Below are 19,608 nucleotides of genomic sequence, written 5' to 3'. Positions count from 1 at the left end.
GAAGTATCAGAAATAGTCATGTGGTTTTTTTTAATATAATCTCTCCAATTTATCATTCATGATAACTACAGTATTGATTGTGAGTTTTCAAGGCTTGTTTTTCTTCTGTTTTGCAAAGGAATGTTAAAAACACAAAAAGACAAGATATATTTTAAAATACTCTCTTAAGTATAGGACTGAAATGAAATCTTTTTGCAATAACTGATATCATTTTCCCCTCTTCTGGCAGAGGTTATACAAAGAAAACTATGAAAAGACAAAGGCAAAGAGCATGAATTACTGTGAAACTCCCAAGTTTCAGCTGGATACCCTTATGAAGAATTTCAGTGAGGTTAGAGTACCTGAAATTATTCAGTCTGGTTTGATTGGCTACCCACTGTTTGACAGATCAGTGTGAACTTGAATTAAATGTGTTTTGTCTTCCAGGCTAAATATAAAGATTCCTATGTAAAGAATGTTTTGGGGCATTACTTAGGCTCCTTCGAGGACCCCTACCATTCCCATTGCATGAAAGTTGCTGCTCAAAACAGTGATGTAAGTTCAGAGATGACCATTGAAACTCCACCATGATGTTGTCTGAATGACAGTGGTGAGCTATTCATGTATTCTTTTTCCTCCTAGAAAAATTACAAAGCAGAGTATGAAGAAGACAGAGGCAAATGCTACTTCCCTCAGACGATAACACAAGAATACGAAGCAATCAAGAAACTAGACCAGTGTAAAGATGTAAGTGGGCTGCTGCAAGAAACAAATTCGCTTGGTTGATAGTGTTTGGGAGGTGACTGCGACATCTAGTGGTCAGAAGGAGTTTAGCAACTGAGTTTGAAAGAGGGGAGGGGGCGAGAAAAGGCAAGAGTTTTGGATATTCTAGTGAGAGGGACAGAAAGCATTACTGTCAAAAATGCTATTCATTGTAAAAAAAACCTCAACAATTTTAAGTTTTTAAAGGCAAACTTCTTGATTTTTATTGCTTATTATATGAATATATATGTATGTATTATATGAAGATAGAGATCATAGAGTTAGAGCAGAGAAGGATTTGGGGAGCTACCTAGTCCAGGCTCCCTATTTTACAAATGAGAAAACTGAGGCCCAGAGAGGTTGTTACTTGCCCAAGATCACTTAGAATAAATTGCTGAGGTGGGATTGAACCCAAGTCTTCTTATTCCAGATTTAGTCCCTTTTTTTTCTATTGCAGAGATAAATAGATAAATTTCTCTGCAAAACAGTGTATTAGTGACTAAATGAACTCTATACACTACTGAATCTTTTCTATACATTAGTGTGGGTATAAGTGATTTATTCCTATTGCTAAATATTTCATTTTTTCCCCAGCACACTTACAAAGTTCATCCTGATAAAACAAAATTCACACCTGTCACTGACTCTCCTGTCCAGTTGCAAGCCCAGATTAATACCAAACAACTAAGTGATGTAAGTACTTTTGAATATCAGAGTAGAAGAGAACACAAAAAGATCTTATATATTTAAATGATAAGTAAGTTAAAAGATGAAATAAGCTTGTAGACTAGCTTACCACTTACAAAGTATTGCTATTTAGATATTCAATATTTATACCTGTAACTTATTTTTTTCTTTTTACTCTTATCAACGTTAAATATTAAAATGACTCTGTAGCTTATGGTCTTTATTAGTGTGTGTGTGTGTGTGTGTGTGTGTGTGTGTGTTTAAATTTGCCTGTCAATTTGGTCAGTCCCAGAGAGTTTTCTAAATATTTATCTAAGATTGTGAGTAATATAGGCTTTTACTTAATAAGTACATTATTCATTCTATAAATTACTTTCTCTTAGTAAATTTTTAGTAACTCTGGGTATATTGGGATTCATCAATCGAAATTATCAATGAAATATTCATGTACACAAAGTCAGTACAGCTTTATATTCACCAACTAAGAGGTGAAAGAATTCTGGCATTTTCAAGTTTTGCATGTAGGCAGAGTCTTATTGCATTAGGAAAAATCATTTAATAGATGTTGCATAACATAATACATCCACAGATTCAATATGCCTTCAGAAGCTATGAATTTATACTAGAAATAGCTATATGGCTAATAATATTTAGCATGCTTATTATTAGATACAACAATGCATCCTGAAAATTAGCTGTACTATACTAACTCAAGCGAAGGAGTCAAGCACTTGATTTAGGTGACATGCATTAGGTAGCATACAGGTGACATGTATCCATTTTCCCATCTACTCCAAAGCATCTCTATTCCAAAGTGTCACAGCTCTTTTCCATTGTTATTCCAAGGCTCAGATAACAGAGATCAAAGCATCGGGGAAACACTGACACTACAATTAGGCTTTGAATCCAAATAACTCTGACACTTTGTCCTAAAAAGATTAACTGTTTTAACATAGTTGGATTTGGTTTGTACCAAAGACATACTTTTGACATTTTATTCTTATGCTAACCGTAGATCATTACTATGCATATAAAGATGCTTCTAAATGAAACAAAAAGATTCTGCGTGTTTAATCAGTTAATTGTTAAGCATTTATTAAACCCTTACTATGTGCCAGGCACTGTTTAGGTAGATTAGCAAAGGGATTATGAAAGCAATAATCCACTTTACTTTTTCATTAGGATTAGAAGTAATCCAAATTCATGGATCAGGGAAACACTTCAACTTTAAGGCATCTACAGTAAATATGTGAATATGTGCAGCTGGTTAAGCATTCTCTTTACTTATTCTTTTTTAAAAAATAATTTTCTTTTAAAAATGTTTTATTGGTGCCCTGGTACTTTCTCATGACTTCTGTTCCCAGTCCCCAAAGAAGTAGAGTGAAGTAGAACAAATCAACATATTGACAGTATCTGGAAGCATATACCTTATCCCTTCTGTACTGAAAGGCATAGGGATGCTTAATTCCGTAGGCATGACTATTCACTGTACCCAATCTAGTTCTGCAGTATTTCATTGCTGTTATCCTTTACATTATCGGTCATTATGTAATTTGTCCTCCTGCTTCTACTACTTGGCTTTGTACCAATTCATGCAAATCCTCCCACATTTCTCTGAATTCTTTATATTCATCATTTTTAATGCACAATGATATTCCGTTCCATCCATATAGCATAATTCATTCAGCCATTCCCCAATTGATTCTTCTCTCCAACTGCTAGTCCCTTTCCCAAGGGAAAGATGTAACTTTGGATCTGCTTTGTATGTGTTTCATATGTACCTTTTTAATGTGCATAAGTTGTCACCCTCTTCAGAAAGTACATCCCTGACACCTAAAACAATGTTTGATTCAAAATAGGTATTTAGTAAATGTATGTTGATAAGTTGATTTTTTTCCCTTTCAATCCTTTAGGAATAGCTCTTCTTCAATGATGTTAGTTCACATTTAGATATACCATTCTTCTATGAAAAGGAATGAGAAGCTCTGGGAACCTGGGGTTATATTTGTTTCTTTAGATAGCAAAAAAAGTACTATTGCAGCAGTCATTCATGGTATTTGAATAAAGGTGACCTTGCAGGGTGTTCCCACCTGTACTGACTATTCACCTTTTGTTTTTCAGCTGAATTACAAAGCAAAACATGAAAGTGAGAAGTTTAAATGCAATGTACCAGCAGATGCTCCAGCCTTCATTCAGCATAGAGTCAATGCCTACAACCTGAGTGATGTAAGTATAAAAAACCTGCTTCTCTATGTTCATTGCATTTCCCACTTTGTGCATATAAGAGCAATTCTTTTAGGTAATACGAAGGTTACAAAGAAGAATAACACACAAAGAATTATAATGATGATACAGCATCAAGGTTATAATCAGAGAAATTAGATCCAGAAAATGAGGTGGACTAGCCCTATAGCAAGCATGACATATAACCAACGGATGGCCTACACCTCCCATTGGTACCAACATGATGTCAAGAGATCTAGAGGAAAGCCCCTAGTACTTTGAGCTGACCTAACCTCCTGTGGAGGATTTATGGTCAAGAACTACACAGGATGAGGTCTGAATGTTTCAGTTGAAGAACATAACAACACTGAAGTGTGGCAGTCTTACTCTCCAGCCAGATTCCTCCGTAAGAGAATTGTAGTTATAAAGTCACTGACTGGGGCTGTTGAGTTAAAAAAACCCAGTCAATATGAGACTTTTGAAAAGTTTGTGAAGCTTTGACTAAGAAAAGTTATAAGTATACATGTTGGAGTGTCAGGAGGTGAAGCTGATCATAGTATAGTAGTCGTGGCAAATGGACTGTTTAGAAGCAGAATGGATTTTTGCAATAAATGGAAGCCTAATAAATTACATTTGGATTTGGTCTTTAATAGATAAATCTATGTTGAATATGACATTTATGATTCTCATGTGTGTGTATGTTTCCTTCCTCAGAATATTTACAAGCATGACTGGGAGAAGAGCAAAGCTAAGAAATTTGAAATTAAGGTGGATGCTATTCCCCTTCTGGCAGCCAAAGCTAATAGCAAGAATGCCAGTGATGTGAGTATGACTGGGGAACAGGGGCAGGAGAATTGGGTTGAGTTTCTTTGAATGAAGCCTTACCTGTGTGATGTCCCCATGCAGGTGCTGTACAAAAAGGACTATGAACAGAGCAAGGGAAAAATGATTGGAGCCCTGAGCATTCAGGATGATCCAAAGATCCTGCACTCTTTGAAGACGGCCAAAAATCAGAGCGATGTAGGTGTCTCTCAATGTCTCTTGTTTTGACATTTTCTTGATTTCAACTCTTAGTATGTGTTCCTAGTGCCTAGCATAGCACTTTTCATAAGTAGGTGCTTAATAAATGTTTAATTTTTAATAGTTTTTTTAAAATTTATTAAATTGAACGGAACTAGGCATGTCATATAAAGGTTCAATTAAAATCGCAGGATCAAGGTGGCAAGTCACTTATGAAGGATTGGAATGAAGTTGACTTGATTTCCCAGATGTGTGTATCTTTGCTTTTTAAGATAGAAATTACTGAGTTGTGCTTAATGTGCATTCTATAATAAGAAATGCCCATGTAAGTGATTATCTAGACCTTATTAATATATGAGTATGCCCATGTAGGGTAGTTATGTTCAGATGGATTATACACACATAATATATATTTCATATAAACATGTGGATCATCAAAATAAATAGTTTATGGATGGCATAGATAGATATCTCTGGAATCTGGCCTACCCTTCTCCAAGGGAGACTGTGATTCCCACTGTGAGAGCAGGAGAAGGGTCACGGATGGACCTTTACTCCTTTCTTCACCTACCTCCAAGAGGCATATCAGGATTGAATTATATCTATCTGCCCTCTTGATATTGGTAGTCCAGAGGTATGCTTCTGGTGTAGAAGGAAAATGATTTCCCTAGTTATCCTTGAGGGAAAGGATGGCACTTGCACCAAATGCTGGTTACAAAAAAGATCATCAAAATAATAATGAATAAATGCACATACATATACAAGAAAATGGTAAACAGAAATCAGAGAAGTTATATAGAATAGAGTATATCAAAGAATGAATGAGGTTTTTATCTTAAAGTAAGATGAGATCTCAGCTTCAAAGAGGTTTAATCTTACCTAAGATGTTCATTCTAGCAGTCTCTAGGAAGATAAGCTGGAAATCAGGTACATTATGAGTATGAGTAGGATGTAACATACAGCTCATAGGAGAATTGAATGTATGACCTTTCTTTATTAGTACCACCTCCTAACCATGTTAACTGTTCAAGGCATATGAAACCACCTTTCGTGAGGCTCATGATCAGGACCCACTATGTATAAGCCAGGTGTACCATGGGGCCAGGTCTAGAAATACTTCCAATCCGACAATGTTGGAATGGTCAAGAATTTAAATCTGCAATAGAAAAGACTCTGGAGTTCTCAATGAAGCACATCTATTGTTGAAATATGTGTTGCCATATAGGTGACTTGGCAAGCAATCTTGTTTTCTCAATTTAACACCTACTGTTTTAACATGCTGTATAAGGAAAACTAAAAAGTCCATCATCCAATTCCCAAAGCAATTATTTTAGAAACATTAAAGCATAGAAAAAAACTTTTGTTAGTTCTACAATTTCCTATGAATAAAAAAGGACTGCAATAAAGGCCAAATTTCTCAGAAATGCCCAAGAAACCTTTCCTGATGTTCTCCTTTCGGGACTGATCCACTCTTTCAGACCTCACATAGCGCTTTATTTTGCAACTTTCTAATGGACTCACCATATCTATGTAAGATACTGTTTGTTGAACTTCAGAAACATGTGGTTTATGTAGGGAGAAAAATCAAGGAAGATGGATCCACTTCAGTGTCTGGATCTAATTCTAAAACTTGTATTTCTTTTTAATTAGAATTTTTTGCATTTTTCTCGCACCCCTCGGATAGTTACTGAAATGAATGATCAATTCCTTTCCTTTCACAGAGGGAATATCGCAAAGATTATGAAAAGGCAAAGACTATCTACACAGCACCTTTGGATATGCTCCAAGTCACTCAAGCAAAGAAAACTCAGGCCCTAGTCAGTGATGTTGACTATAAGAACATCCCACACAGTTACAGCTATCCCCCCGATAGCATCAATGTAGACTTGGCAAAGAAGGCTTATGCCCTACAAAGTGATGTGAGTAATTGAAATTTTTTCTTCTCCCCATTATTGACATTTTCTAGGTAAACCAACAATGAGTTGAATTAACTGCAGTAGCAAAAAAAAAAATCCTCACATAATTGAGAATGAGAAAATGTAAATGTCAGGGTTCATGAGGACTTCTTTCCAAAATAAAAAGTTAGTCATGACATTCCATGTCCAAAGAAGAAAACGCACATTGTCTAGGGAATACTGAGATGAATGGTGCATTCTATTTTCTCGCATGTAGAAGAGGCGCACATTAGCCAGCTGGTTTCCCCTCCACACGTAGTAAGCATGTAATGGAAGAAATTATTCTAGTTTTATGACCATAGACAACTTGGATGCTCCCTCTTCTAAAAAAGGATTTGTTAAAGTTACTGCTGCAAAATGTTAATTAATACTTTACAGGAAAAATTTCAATAAGACTTTACAACCCAAACTTGGTTTCCCTTGGAATTTAATAAATATCATTTTTGATATTTTATTAATTTAATAAATATAATATTTAATATTATAAACATATAATATGTAAATATATACATATTTGTGTGCATAGATAGATGATAAACTAATGAGGATTTTAGGTCTTGTTTCCTTATGACATTGGAGACCTTCAAGATGAACATCAAATCATAGTATTTTTAATTCTAGAACTATCTTGGAGTTCACATAGTTTACACATATCCCTCATAGTTCAAGTGATCTCATCATTCCCCTGAGATATACATTATGCAAATAAGTTTTTCCTTCCGGAATCTTAGTTCTAATTTCAACTTCAGTGTCTTAAAATTAGAAGTTTAAATATTTATTTAGGGAGGAAGACTCTTTACATTTAATGAAAGGCAGCAAAAAGATGTCGTTTTGTCCTTAATTTTTTTTTGGCTTTTAATGTGTCTGGTTTACTATTTAAAAGTTCTATGCAAACTGTAAGGATATATTAAACCTTACTGATTTCATAAGCAAAGAATTTTTAACTTTTAAAAATCTTGCCAATTATCTATATTAGAATAAAAAGATGGGCAAAAAAGACATGTCACTTAGGAAAAATAAGAAGCCAAAAGGCAACTAAAATCTAGCCCAAGACTGTATTGAAAACTGCATTAGTATATGTAATATTGAATGTGATCTATGTGGGAAAAACAGTAATTTTTTTGCTAGTTAAATAAAGATGATGCTGCATGAACTGAAACAATTTCTGCTTTGGGATTTTAGGTTGAATATAAAGCTGACTACAATAGCTGGATGAAAGGCTGTGGCTGGGTACCATTTGGGTCCTTGGAAATGGAAAAGAACAAGAGAGCTTCAGATATTCTTAATGAGGTATAGAGACAGATGAGTGTGTTATATGTATTTATTTTGTTACATTTTTCGATTGTTTTTCATTCGTGGTTGACTCTTCATGACCCCATGCGGGGCTTTTTTTGGTAAAGATTGTAGAGTGGTTTGCTATTTCCTTCTCTAGCTCATTGTACTGATGAAGCAACTGAGGCAAACAGGGTTAAGTGACTTGCCCAGGGTCACACAGCTAGTAAGTGTCTGAGGCCGTATTTGAACTCAAATCTTTCTGACTCCAGGCCCAGTGTTCACTGTGCCACCTAGCTGCTGATATGTACATATATGATATGTTATATAACACACACGTACATATATACATTTATCTATATGCTGGGTATGAGTAGATATTTTGTCTAAGACTGCTTTTAAAAAATTTTCATTCTGAGCTCCATAAACACTAAACAAAACGCACATTTCCATATACAAAGAACAGAAAAAGAGGATTGCTCACAAAACTGTGAGTCTCTACTTTGTAGTTTGCTTTTCTCTTTAAGTATATAACAAATTTAACACACATATTTCAAAGCTGTCCTACTTGTCTGTGTTTCCTCTGGCCTTTCGTCTGTTTTCTTCCACACATGTTAGCAACCTTTCTCCCTATTTCCTCTTTACTTCCACTTCATTGAAAAAGAAAAGAAAAGATAAGAAAAACAAACCCTTGTAACAAATATTCATAGTCAAGCAAAATAAATTCCCTCGCCAGCCATGCCTGAGAATGTATATCGCATCCTGCACTAGCTGTATGGAGTGCTAAATTGTCCATCCTTTGGAATTGTGGTTGGTCCTTATGTTGATCAGAATTCAGTGACTTTATTTTTAAAGTCCAAAAAGTGATAAATGAGCCTCCTAAACTATGACATGCACTGCTAAATGACAATCACATCTCATTTATGCAGTATCATTGGAGATCGATCTGTTCCACAGAAGTAAATTTTCCAGAGAGAAAACTCTTATCCTCTTTAAGTGCTAACATAGTTAAAAAAAATAAGCAATTGTCTTTAATGAAAGAAATCTTTCCAAAACATACTACATACTATCACACATACTTTCCAAAATGTACTACATACTAAGAAAAAAATATATGATATGATACAATATAATATAACATAACAACATAAAATAATGTAACATAACTTTTTCTTGATAACTTGGAGTCCTCGTTATAAACATGAGTTATGATATCGTGCTGCAATATAGTGATGCCCCCTAAGGTCTATTGAAGTGATATGGGCTATTTATACCCACACTAAATCCTCCAATGCTATTCTTTTAGCTGTCATTACTAGTTTCCATGTCTCCTCCCTTCATATCAAGCTATCAGCTGTCACATCTCCCTTCAAATAATTAGGTTTGTTAGACTACATCTGTCAATCAACATGCATTTGTTAAGCACCGACTGTGCCAGACATTGTGCTGTGCATTGAGGGTACAAAGACAAAAATGAAATAGTCCTACCCTTAAGGAGCTTGTATTCATCTGATAGACTTACTGATGGCCCAAGGGTCTTGCCTGCAAAGGAAAGTATGTGGACTTTGTGACAAATGTTTTGCTCTCCCAGAAACCTATTTTACCTAATGGATTTGCGACTGTGTTTTGGAAGGTTGAGGCTTTGGAGGTCTTACTTTTGGATAAAAAAGGGCACATGTGAAGAAGTATAGCAACCATTTTCCCTTCCTCCTTCATAATTTCACATTATGGTTCCACAAAGTTCACTATTTGCAACCTCTCATGACCCATAAATCAGCCAATCAGCAAGTATTTGTTAGATGCTTAACCAACATTGCTCTTATTAGACAACTCAACCCATGAACTAACCCAAGGAGTCTTTAAAGTTAAAATGAGTCTCTCTCTTATTTCTCATATTTCTAATCTCTAGCCAGGTCCCCAATTCTTTCTAGGCACTCAACACCAGCTGTTGTCTCAGTGATGGGAGAAAATTGTCCTGAGACATCATTAGCAGGTGTCAGATTTTACAATTACTTCTGAGCGGCTCAAAACCCTTCTTGTGTTTTCTAGTAATGCCATAGAGGCTTTTATGTGAATTCTCCTGAAATGAGGAGTGTGTTTTTATTGTTATGAGAGGAAATAAATAAATTAATATTAATTAACATTAATTAATTATACTGGTATAATTTATTAATATAAAATTAATCAATATTAATCAATCAATCAATAAATAAAGTTTGAATGCTGCCTTTGTAAATTATATGGCTGATACCACAATGAGTGAGGCTCTCTGTGGGCTTAGCCCAATCTTTGAGCCTGGAGAATGTGTATTAATTTTCCAAAGAAACCTGACTATTGTTGTTAATGTATTTTATAGCAAGATCAATTCCTATTACCCTGAAATAATTTCTTGAAGATTTTGCCTAGAAATGCCATGAGACTTTAGGGGTATGAAACTTTGTTCTTTCTCTCTATTTATTTATTTTCTTTATTTATTGAACAGAAAAAATACCGCCAGCATCCAGACACTCTCAAATTTACTGCCATTGAAGATGCTCCCATTACAGTACAGTCTAAAATCAACCAGGCCCAGAGGAGTGATGTAAGTGGCAATTATGTCCATGTCCTGAAATGTGTTGGTAAAATAAGTACTTAGTTTAAATGTTCTTGCTATCTATAGCAGTACCCAATGCAGAATGTCTCTGGCCTGCTCCTATTTGTGTATGTCTCCAGTATCTGCATCTATAAAACCCATCAAATTGAATATTTCTAGAAAAGACTGTGTAATAGAATAATCTAGAAGACAATTCAACCTCCCATTTCCATATGTGATATGTTACCTGTGGGAAAGGTAAGAAACGTCAGTGAATGGGAAGGAGAACCTCAGGCTCATCTTTCTGTGACTCCTGAAAAGAAAATTAATGATAAACTGAATAATATTGGAGAAAGTACCAGAGTCACCCTGAGATGTAGGTAGTGTAGGCAGTTGCCTACATGGTATAATTTCCATGGTGCTAGGAAGTCTTTCCCACAAAAATATAGCTACAGATATAGATGATATAGATCTTTGATAGGCCAGGAATGGGGAGGGGAGTTTCCTGGCACTCCTGGCATATGTGTATGTATGTATGTATGTATGTATGTATGGATGGATGGATGGATGGATGGATGTGCATATGTATGTATGGTGCCTAAGATTCCTTTATGATTAGCAAGGAAGGAAAATCTTTCATTCCACAAATAGAGAAAAAAGTATAAGATACAAAGGCTCTTGAGAGAAGTAATATGTTAACTGGAATTGGCACTGATTTAAATTACTAGTACCAGACACTTTTATTAGTACAGATTTTCTGTGTGAAAGGCTCTAGGTATTTAGAGTGATAGGGATGGAACACTAGAGAGAGGGTAAGGGGCACAAAAAGGGAGAATGAGGCTTATAAAACAAAAACTTTCCCCATTTCATAGTTTCAACCAGGACAAGTTCTTAATTTAGGGATGAATCAACCAATTTTTAATCAACAAACATTTATTTAGCACCTACTATCAGCCAGACCCTATTCTAGCACTGGGAATACAAGCACAAGAGTAAAACAGGCCCTGTCTCCTCAAGGAGCTGACAATCTAGCCAGGCAAAATGACTCAGATGCATGTAAGTGTGCATGCACGCGCGCACACACACACACACACACACATACATACATACATGCATATATATATATATATGTTTATACATAGTAGGTATGAGGTAATTTTGGGGAAATCCACTAGTGCTTGGGGTGGGGTAGGGTTCTTCAGGGAGGTTATATTAGGGCGTCATTTGAGCAGCCCCTAGAAAGAAACTAGGGATTCTAAGGGGGTGGAGGTCAAGAAGAAATATATTTGAGGCATTTTGTTGTTGCTAGGTGATTTTTTTCAGTCACATCCAACGTTCAGTAACCCCATTTGGGGCTTTCTTGACAGAGATGGTGGTTTGCCATCTCCAGCTCACTTGCCGATGAGGAAACTGAGGCAAACAGGGTTAAATGACTGTAGCACCAATGCGATATTCACAGTGCCTACTGTGGCTATGAATACGCCGGCTAGTTCTGAGTCGCAAAATATAACAGACTGTCTTCATTGAAGGCAGAACCAAAACATTTATTCAAACACCAGAAAGCCGAATCCACCGCAGCAACAAAGAAATCTATACACATCATCGGTTCAGGGGACACCACCATCCCCAAGCCTTCCCTCTGCTAGGGCCTTCCCACACCCTCAAGCAAAATCACTCCCTGGCTCTCACTCATGCTGACTGCTGCACCTCTGACCGCCCCCTCTCTCTCCAAGCTGCAGCTCCCACCCTCTCTCTCCCAGCTCTGACTGCTCTCTCTCCCTTCCTCAGCTCTGCTCCACCCCTTCAGCAAGCTCCTCCCACCACAGGCTTCATGTGACTCAAACTCTTGTGACTTAGGCTTCCATGTGACTTAAGCAGGTCACATGGGTCTATTAATGGATGGGAAAGATCTTCCCATTGCATCAACAATACGTTCAATACATTAACAATACAATGAGTTGCCCAGGGTCACATGGCTAGTAAGTGTCTGAGGCCAGATTTGAACTTGGGAAGATGAGTCTTTCTGGTTCCAAGCCTAGCGTCCTATCCACTGAGCCACCTCCATGTCCATATTTTGAGGCATCGGGGGCAGCCCATGCAAAAGCACAGAGATGAAAGATCAAAAGCCAGGAAAGAGGAAAAGTAAGCAGGCCAGTTTGGCAAGATCACAGTTTATGTGAAGGGGAGAAATATACAACGGGGTTGGAAGGTTGAGGTGGAGCAGATTGCGAAGAGTTTTAAATGCCAAATGGAGGTCTTTAAATTTGATCCTTGAAGTAATAGGGTGAAGGAAACAAGAGCCTAATACGTGCCAGGCAAGACGATAAGTGCTTTCCAAGTATTTTCTCAATTGATCTTCAAAAGCACTCTGAGAGCTAGGTGCTATAATGATCACTTGTTTAAAGAAACTGAGGCAGATGAAGGTTAAGTGACTTGCCCAAGGTCACACAGCTAGTAAGTTTTTGAAGCTGGATTTGAACTCAAGTCTTCCTGACTCCAGCTCTAACACTATTTTCTGAACCAAATAGGTGCAGGTAATAGGGAGCTCTATGTTTGAAAAATAATGTAATAATGCTTTGACTGAAGAAGCATTGGCTTCACAGGCCTTCTAACAACTCTTCCAATCCAGAAGAAGCACTTACTATGTGCTAGGCACTATGCTGTACTTACTAATTGGAGTGGAGTTTTCTGCGGGGCAGGGTACTTTCTATAATGTCCAAGAGTCCTCATATCATCAGAAAAGGAGTTATTTTGTTATCTGCACTACCACCATTTCTCAGGCCCCCTCCCACCCTGTTCAATTTTTACTCTATTCATATTTGTCTACATGCTTTCAGAGTGGTTGGGAGGAAATATCTAACACTCAATAAGTTCTTTATCTCGTACCTTTAAATCTTTTTTTGTTTTCCAAGAAAATGGGTTTTTACTGGACTGGATAACTTCTTGGGGTAGCTAGGTGGCACAGTAGAGTATTCGAAGAACCCAGGAAGACCTGATTTCTAATATTGTCTTAGACACTAGCTGTGTGACCCTAGACGGGTCATTTGACCTTTCTCATCCTCAGTCTCCTCATCTGTGAAATTGAATTAAGAAAAGCACGTACCTCACAGGATTGTTGTCAGGATGAGATGGCATAAGATATGCCAACTGCTTTGCAAACCCTAAAGTGCTATATAAATGCTAACTATCATTAATGTAAATTAACCTCTAACTTCAGGCTTTTCCATAGGTTCTAATCTGTAGAATGGGAGAGGGAGGTGAAAAAGAGAAGATAATTTCCTGGGGAACCTAGTTTAGTTCCAACCATAATTCTAGGGGAGACCAAAACTAATACACCTACCCAAAAGGCCTCCTAATTTTGAGAATGGGTCAAATATTGCAACATAGTTCTAGATTATAATAGGCCATCTTTCTCCACATCCCAGGAGCAGCCCTGAGAACCATGGTGACTCTTTAAGCGACTGAGAGGCTGAGAGTAAAATTCAGTCTCCTCATGTGTACTAATTAGGGAACATGCGTGTCCTTGCTATGAGGTACCCTGCTAGCTAATGCTTGCCAGTGCTTGTTAATTATATCTCAGTGCGAAGAAACCCCTCTTGCATTCTAGAGAGGTTCATTAGCGCATATCTTTTTTTCATATAGATGCAGAGATACCAGAAAAGCCTCTTATCAAGGGTCCTTTCCTGCTCAGTCAGAACTACATTTGAACGTCGATTTGAAATTTTTTTCTTTGGATATCAAAATATTTTTCTTGTTTTGTTTTAATTACAGGTTCTCTACAAAGCCAAAGGAGAAGAAATACTCCACAAGTATAACCTACCAGCTGACCTACCCCAGTTCATTCAGGCTAAAGTTAATGCCTACAATATTAGTGATGTAAGTTCATGGTGCAGTCTGGGTGCTTATTGACCTCTCTATAATGTGGTGTCGAAGTTAATCTGAATGTGACCTTCTTCCAGAATCTATACAAAGCAGACTTGAAAGACTTGAGCAAAAAGGGCTATGATCTCAGAACCGACGCCATCCCTATTAAAGCTGCCAAAGCTGCTAGACAGGCGGCTAGTGATGTAAGTTCAACCATTTTTCACATTCTTCTAAGAGGTGTTTACAGAAAATAGGATTTTGTGGATTTGTGTTCAATTTCTATCCGTCTTTTAAGGCCCAACTCAAATGCTACCTTATGAGGTAACATGGTTATCTCAAAAGAAAGCAACCTTTGTACTCAAAGGACATGAATTCCAATCCTGAATCTATTAACTAACCAGAGAACCTTGAGCAAGTCATAATTGAGCCTCAGTTTCCTTAAAAGTAAGGGATTGAAGGAGGTGCTCCATAAGATCCTTCTAACTCTACACCTACGGTCTTCAATGAAGTCTTCCTTAATTCTGTTCTATTGATAGCAATTTCCCCAATCAGACTTCACAAAGCACCTTGTTTTGCACCTTAGATATCATAGGATCCGTGCTTGTGTCTGATCCTAGACTGTAAAGTCAATGAGGGCAAGACCTTATCTTAATAGTCCCCTGTACACAATGACTGTGTAAAGCCCAAAACCAAGATTAATACACACCAGTATATTTTTAATGTTGTTTGAACTAAGGAAGCTTAGAATCTATCTTGTCAGTAATAGCCATTATAAACATCAGCTCCCTCATTCTACCTATTTACCTGATGCTGCTTATTAAACATTTAATAAGTGATTATTGAATCAATTAAAATCAATTATGGACTAATAAGCATTCCAAGAAGTTACATTTGTTATTTCAACTACAGGCAAAAGTTACTTGCAAAACATTATCTAAGATAGATGGTTGCTAGACCCTAGTCTTATGTATCTTGAACAAAGGATGTGTATGAACTACCACTGTAATCAGTTCTTATCAAATAACCCTTATAATTCAGAAGAAGCACCTACTATGTGCTAGGCATTGTGCTAAGAACTGGAGAAACAAAGAAAAGCAAGCAGAATCTTTGCCCTCAAGGAATTTACAACCTAATGTATGTCTTATTTGAATTTCTTTAAACCAAGATTAACCAGTGACCATGTAGTCTTTGTTTAGTACATGATAGCCTCCTTGGGAATTGCTTTTTAGGTTAATTATAAAATACTATCTTGATCCTTTATAATTTTTATATGTCTAAGGGATCCCTAATTTAAGAAACCTACACCTGTGTTTCAGAAGAGCAATTTGGATGAGCAATGTCAGTTCTTCCCTGAGTCTTCCTTTTATCCATGATTCTAACCTATGTCTCTCATTTTTTATATATAATTATTCTTTTCTCCTATAAATCTCCTCTTACACTTCATTGCCTTTACAAAGTACTTTAGCAAATTGCTTTAAATTGACTTGATTTTTCACTACTACCTAATCATTAGGTTCTGTCTAATTTACCAATTTAATTTTACCTTTCTATCTTGCAACGTGTTAAAATAGATTATGTCTAACTTTAAAAAAAAACTTAACTGGAATAATTTCTGGGAAGCTTAAATTTGCTTTTGTCTCCAAATTGTCTAAGGGATGGTCTCATTGTTCTCCCCAACTCCTCAAAAAAAAAACCCAACTCTCACAGCTAAATTATAATTTTTTTACTCTTTGATTTGAATAGGTTCAGTACAAAAAAGACTATGAGAAAGCCAAAGGAAAAATGGTGGGCTTCCAAAGTCTCCAAGATGACCCCAAACTGGTTCACTATATGAATGTCGCCAAGATGCAATCTGATCGGGAGTACAAGAAAGACTATGAAAAGTCCAAAACCAAGTATAATACACCTTATGATATGTTCAACGTTGTTGGAGCTAAGAAAGCTCAAGATCTCGCCAGCAATGTCAATTATAAGCATCAGCTCCATCATTATACCTACCTACCTGATGCCATGGATCTGGAGTTGTCTAAAAATATGATGCACATTCAGAGTGATGTAAGTTACGTGTACTTAGTAAAAGGGAGTGTTTGAACTCAGAGTTTAGACATAGATAAAGAATCTCCTACACTTGCTTCCATTCTCTCTCTCTCTCTCTCTTTTTAAAGAATGTCTACAAGGAAGACTATAATAACTGGATGAAAGGTATTGGCTGGGTCCCCATTGGCTCTCTGGAGGTAGAGAAAGTGAAAAAAGCTGGTGATGCACTGAATGAAAAGAAGTACAGACAACATCCAGATACCCTCAAATTTACCAGTATTGTGGATTCTCCAGTTATGGTCCAGGCAAAGCAGAATACACAGCAAACCAGTGATGTGAGTATGCTAGGAGGGAGGAAGTAAACCAAATGAAAGGAAAACTGACACAATAGCTATGCAAATTTGTTACTTTTGGCTAAAAGTTGTTAAAAATAGAAAAAAAAACCCTGCAACTTACTAATGTTTAATTTTTCTTATATCTTGCTTTATTTTTATTGTTATGAGTATTTTATTTCTTCACACACTTTTCCCCCTATATAAAACTGCCTTTGAAACACTTAGTGGATATACTTGACTAGTAAAAGTCTGTACCTCAGAATTGCATGCATATATGTAGCATATTAAACCTAGATGCCAACCACTATGCTCATAATATATTCGTCCTCTAGTTCCCATGCTAAGTTTTTAGGATTTGTTACTGGTAAATCATTTTATAAATGGAGTGATTTGAGGCAATAATAACTCAGACTCTAGGAGTACAGTAGGTATCTTGTTCTGGGACATGTGTTTTGCCAGTCAGAATTCTTCCCATGTGGTATGATAGCAGACGAACTCATTTTCTGGGTTTGGTGGAAAGTGATACATTAATATGATTGTCTAAATAAAATCAATGTGTGTATTATAGCCAATGGAAGCCATAAAATGTTAACATCAAGCATATTCATCTGTACTAAAAAAGACAGTAGCCACGACTAGCAGGATTTTTGTCCAATGTTAATGTTTCTGTTAAGGTTGAGTACAGATGTTTTCCCCAGATTGTTTTGATTCTTGAGTTTTTTTGAACATTTACAGATTTTAGTTGAAACATTTACTTTTCTGTCTACACATGACACTTGACAGAGAAAATTGGGAGTCAAGGGGTTGGGAATTTATTTTTGATTCCAGAACATGAACATACACTTTGAGACTTCAAACAAGTCATTTCCTTTGAATGGTTATGACAAGGAAAAGATATTTTTATATGGAAGGCCTATATGCTTCTTTGCTCCTATATAAATCCAAAAAAATAGTCAATAGTAAGCTAAAATAAGACAGCATGGCATTGTGAAAAGAGCACTGGGTTTGAAATCAGAAGACACGGCTTCAATCCTGGCTCTGACACTTCCCACTTTGTGACTTTGAGCCAGGCCCCTAATCTTTCGGTGCCTCAGGCTTGATAACCCTAAGATATCTTCCAGTGCAGAATCTGTGGTACTATCATCTTAGAATATTATGCTTTTCCTATCAAAAGGAATAATCACATGATTTAAGCATTGAAATTATAATTAGGTATGAGACTTTAACCTAAGTAGTATTTTTATAAGGAAAAAAATCCTAAAGAGTTGAGAATTTGATTGGCAAAGGATAAATCTTTCTAGTTTCAACGTCTTCTGCTATTAATACCATTTAATCGAACTTTTTAAATATCCTCCCATTTGGCCAGTAGTTAAAGGTTAATTTTTTTTCATTCATCCATGGGCAAAGGCAATTTTATTTTCCTCAGAGTTTTTTCTTTCTATTTTTCTTCTATAAGACTTGAAATACAAGTTCTTCCTCAAAGATGTGTAAATGTTTAAGCTTCTCAAATCTAAGAAAGTATAATCTTTTTAAAAATATTCATGTGTTGGAATATTAGACCAACACCTTTCCATAGAAGCATGGGGGAGTTTTCCTTTTGCATATGCTGAGTTCCATTTTGTGTGGTTGTTACTGCAGATCCTATACAAAGCTAAAGGAGAAGAGGTGAAACACAAATACGTCATGAGTCCTGACCTTCCTCAGTTTATTCAGGCCAAATGTAATGCTTACAACATCAGTGATGTAAGTAGATGTCTACATAATTCATTAATGAAATCATGAAATTTTGGGACTAGAATATTCCTTAATATCATCCTCCTTTTATCCACTAGAGGAATTGCTTTAATAATTCCCTGAACATTTTCAGTGACTGGGAGCTCACTGTTTTACAAGACATTCCATTCCATTATTGGCCAGCTCTCTTTGTCAGAAACTTCTTCCTTTTATTGAATTGAATTTGGTTTCCTTACCCTAGTTGGTCTTAATTCTGCTTTCTGGAGCTTCACAAAATAAGTCTAGTCTTTAGCTTACATAACACATCTTCATGTTACTGTTTGAAGGTGGAGAAATCTTTGATCTTAAGTCAGTCATGTTGTTTACCATCAATTTTTTCTACATGAAACACTTCCAGTTCCTCCGATCATTCCTTACGCAATATGAAGTCTAAACCCTTCACCGTGTTAGTCATTCTCTATGTAACACACTCTGTTTTGTTAATGCCCCCCTTAAAAGATGCTGACCCCCCGCTGACCACAATATTCCAAATGTGATCTGATCATTGCAAACCATAGTAAGCCTCCCTTGATGCAGTCACTATTCTAAATGTGACTTGCTTTTTTAAAAAAATGTGGTATAAACAGGACAACATATAGGATTCATTATAAACTTAATTGCTTTTTTAAAAATGACCCGGTAGTCTAGAATTAACTTTTGATTGATCAGAACTTAGAATGCTGGAATCACTTTGGTAATTCTTTTCCAGGCATGTTATAAACGTGACTGGCATGATTTAATAGCCAAGGGAAACAACGTGAAGGGCGATGCTATTCCAATTGCTGCAGCCAAGGCTTCTAGAAACATTGCTAGTGATGTGAGTATAAATTTCAGGTGAAGTTTGTGTGATGTCATTTTAAAAAACAATCAAATGTGTGCTTCTTTAAGTGCTCTTTTAATGGCAGTGATATTTTGAATTTGTCATCTATTCAAATTCCCCCCAAATTGTTAATGTTTGGAAAACCTGTCCATTTTTAAACCTTATTTATTATTCTTTTGGTTGACCCCAGTTAGTAAAGCTGTCATGGAGCTGACAGCACTTTGCTCTCCTGATTCATGGTGTAAATTACCTCTACTGACATATTTCCCTGACATTTTACTTTTGCTTTCAATAAAACAGATTGACTGG

At 36.4% G+C, this 19,608-nt stretch overlaps 1 protein-coding gene across 1 annotated transcript in view; it reads left to right on the top strand.

The window, feature by feature from the left end:
* Positions 1-19,608, top strand: part of NEB (nebulin) — a 239,440-nt gene that overhangs the window by 42,177 nt on the left and 177,655 nt on the right. Inside the window, exons 19-34 of the mRNA XM_036744010.1 lie at positions 230-331; positions 427-534; positions 622-726; positions 1,336-1,434; positions 3,550-3,654; positions 4,366-4,473; positions 4,558-4,671; positions 6,393-6,590; positions 7,809-7,916; positions 10,381-10,479; positions 14,242-14,346; positions 14,430-14,537; positions 16,078-16,389; positions 16,500-16,706; positions 18,345-18,449; positions 19,189-19,296. Coding sequence (XP_036599905.1) covers positions 230-331; positions 427-534; positions 622-726; positions 1,336-1,434; positions 3,550-3,654; positions 4,366-4,473; positions 4,558-4,671; positions 6,393-6,590; positions 7,809-7,916; positions 10,381-10,479; positions 14,242-14,346; positions 14,430-14,537; positions 16,078-16,389; positions 16,500-16,706; positions 18,345-18,449; positions 19,189-19,296 — 2,091 coding nt within the window. The remainder of the gene's footprint in view (positions 1-229; positions 332-426; positions 535-621; positions 727-1,335; positions 1,435-3,549; positions 3,655-4,365; positions 4,474-4,557; positions 4,672-6,392; positions 6,591-7,808; positions 7,917-10,380; positions 10,480-14,241; positions 14,347-14,429; positions 14,538-16,077; positions 16,390-16,499; positions 16,707-18,344; positions 18,450-19,188; positions 19,297-19,608) is intronic.

The sequence above is a fragment of the Trichosurus vulpecula genome, chromosome 2 (assembly GCF_011100635.1).
Source record: "Trichosurus vulpecula isolate mTriVul1 chromosome 2, mTriVul1.pri, whole genome shotgun sequence".
In the NCBI taxonomy this organism is placed as follows: Eukaryota; Metazoa; Chordata; class Mammalia; order Diprotodontia; family Phalangeridae; genus Trichosurus; species Trichosurus vulpecula.
The sequence above is the reverse complement of the archived record's forward strand: the minus strand, read 5'-3'. Positions and strand labels throughout refer to the sequence as shown.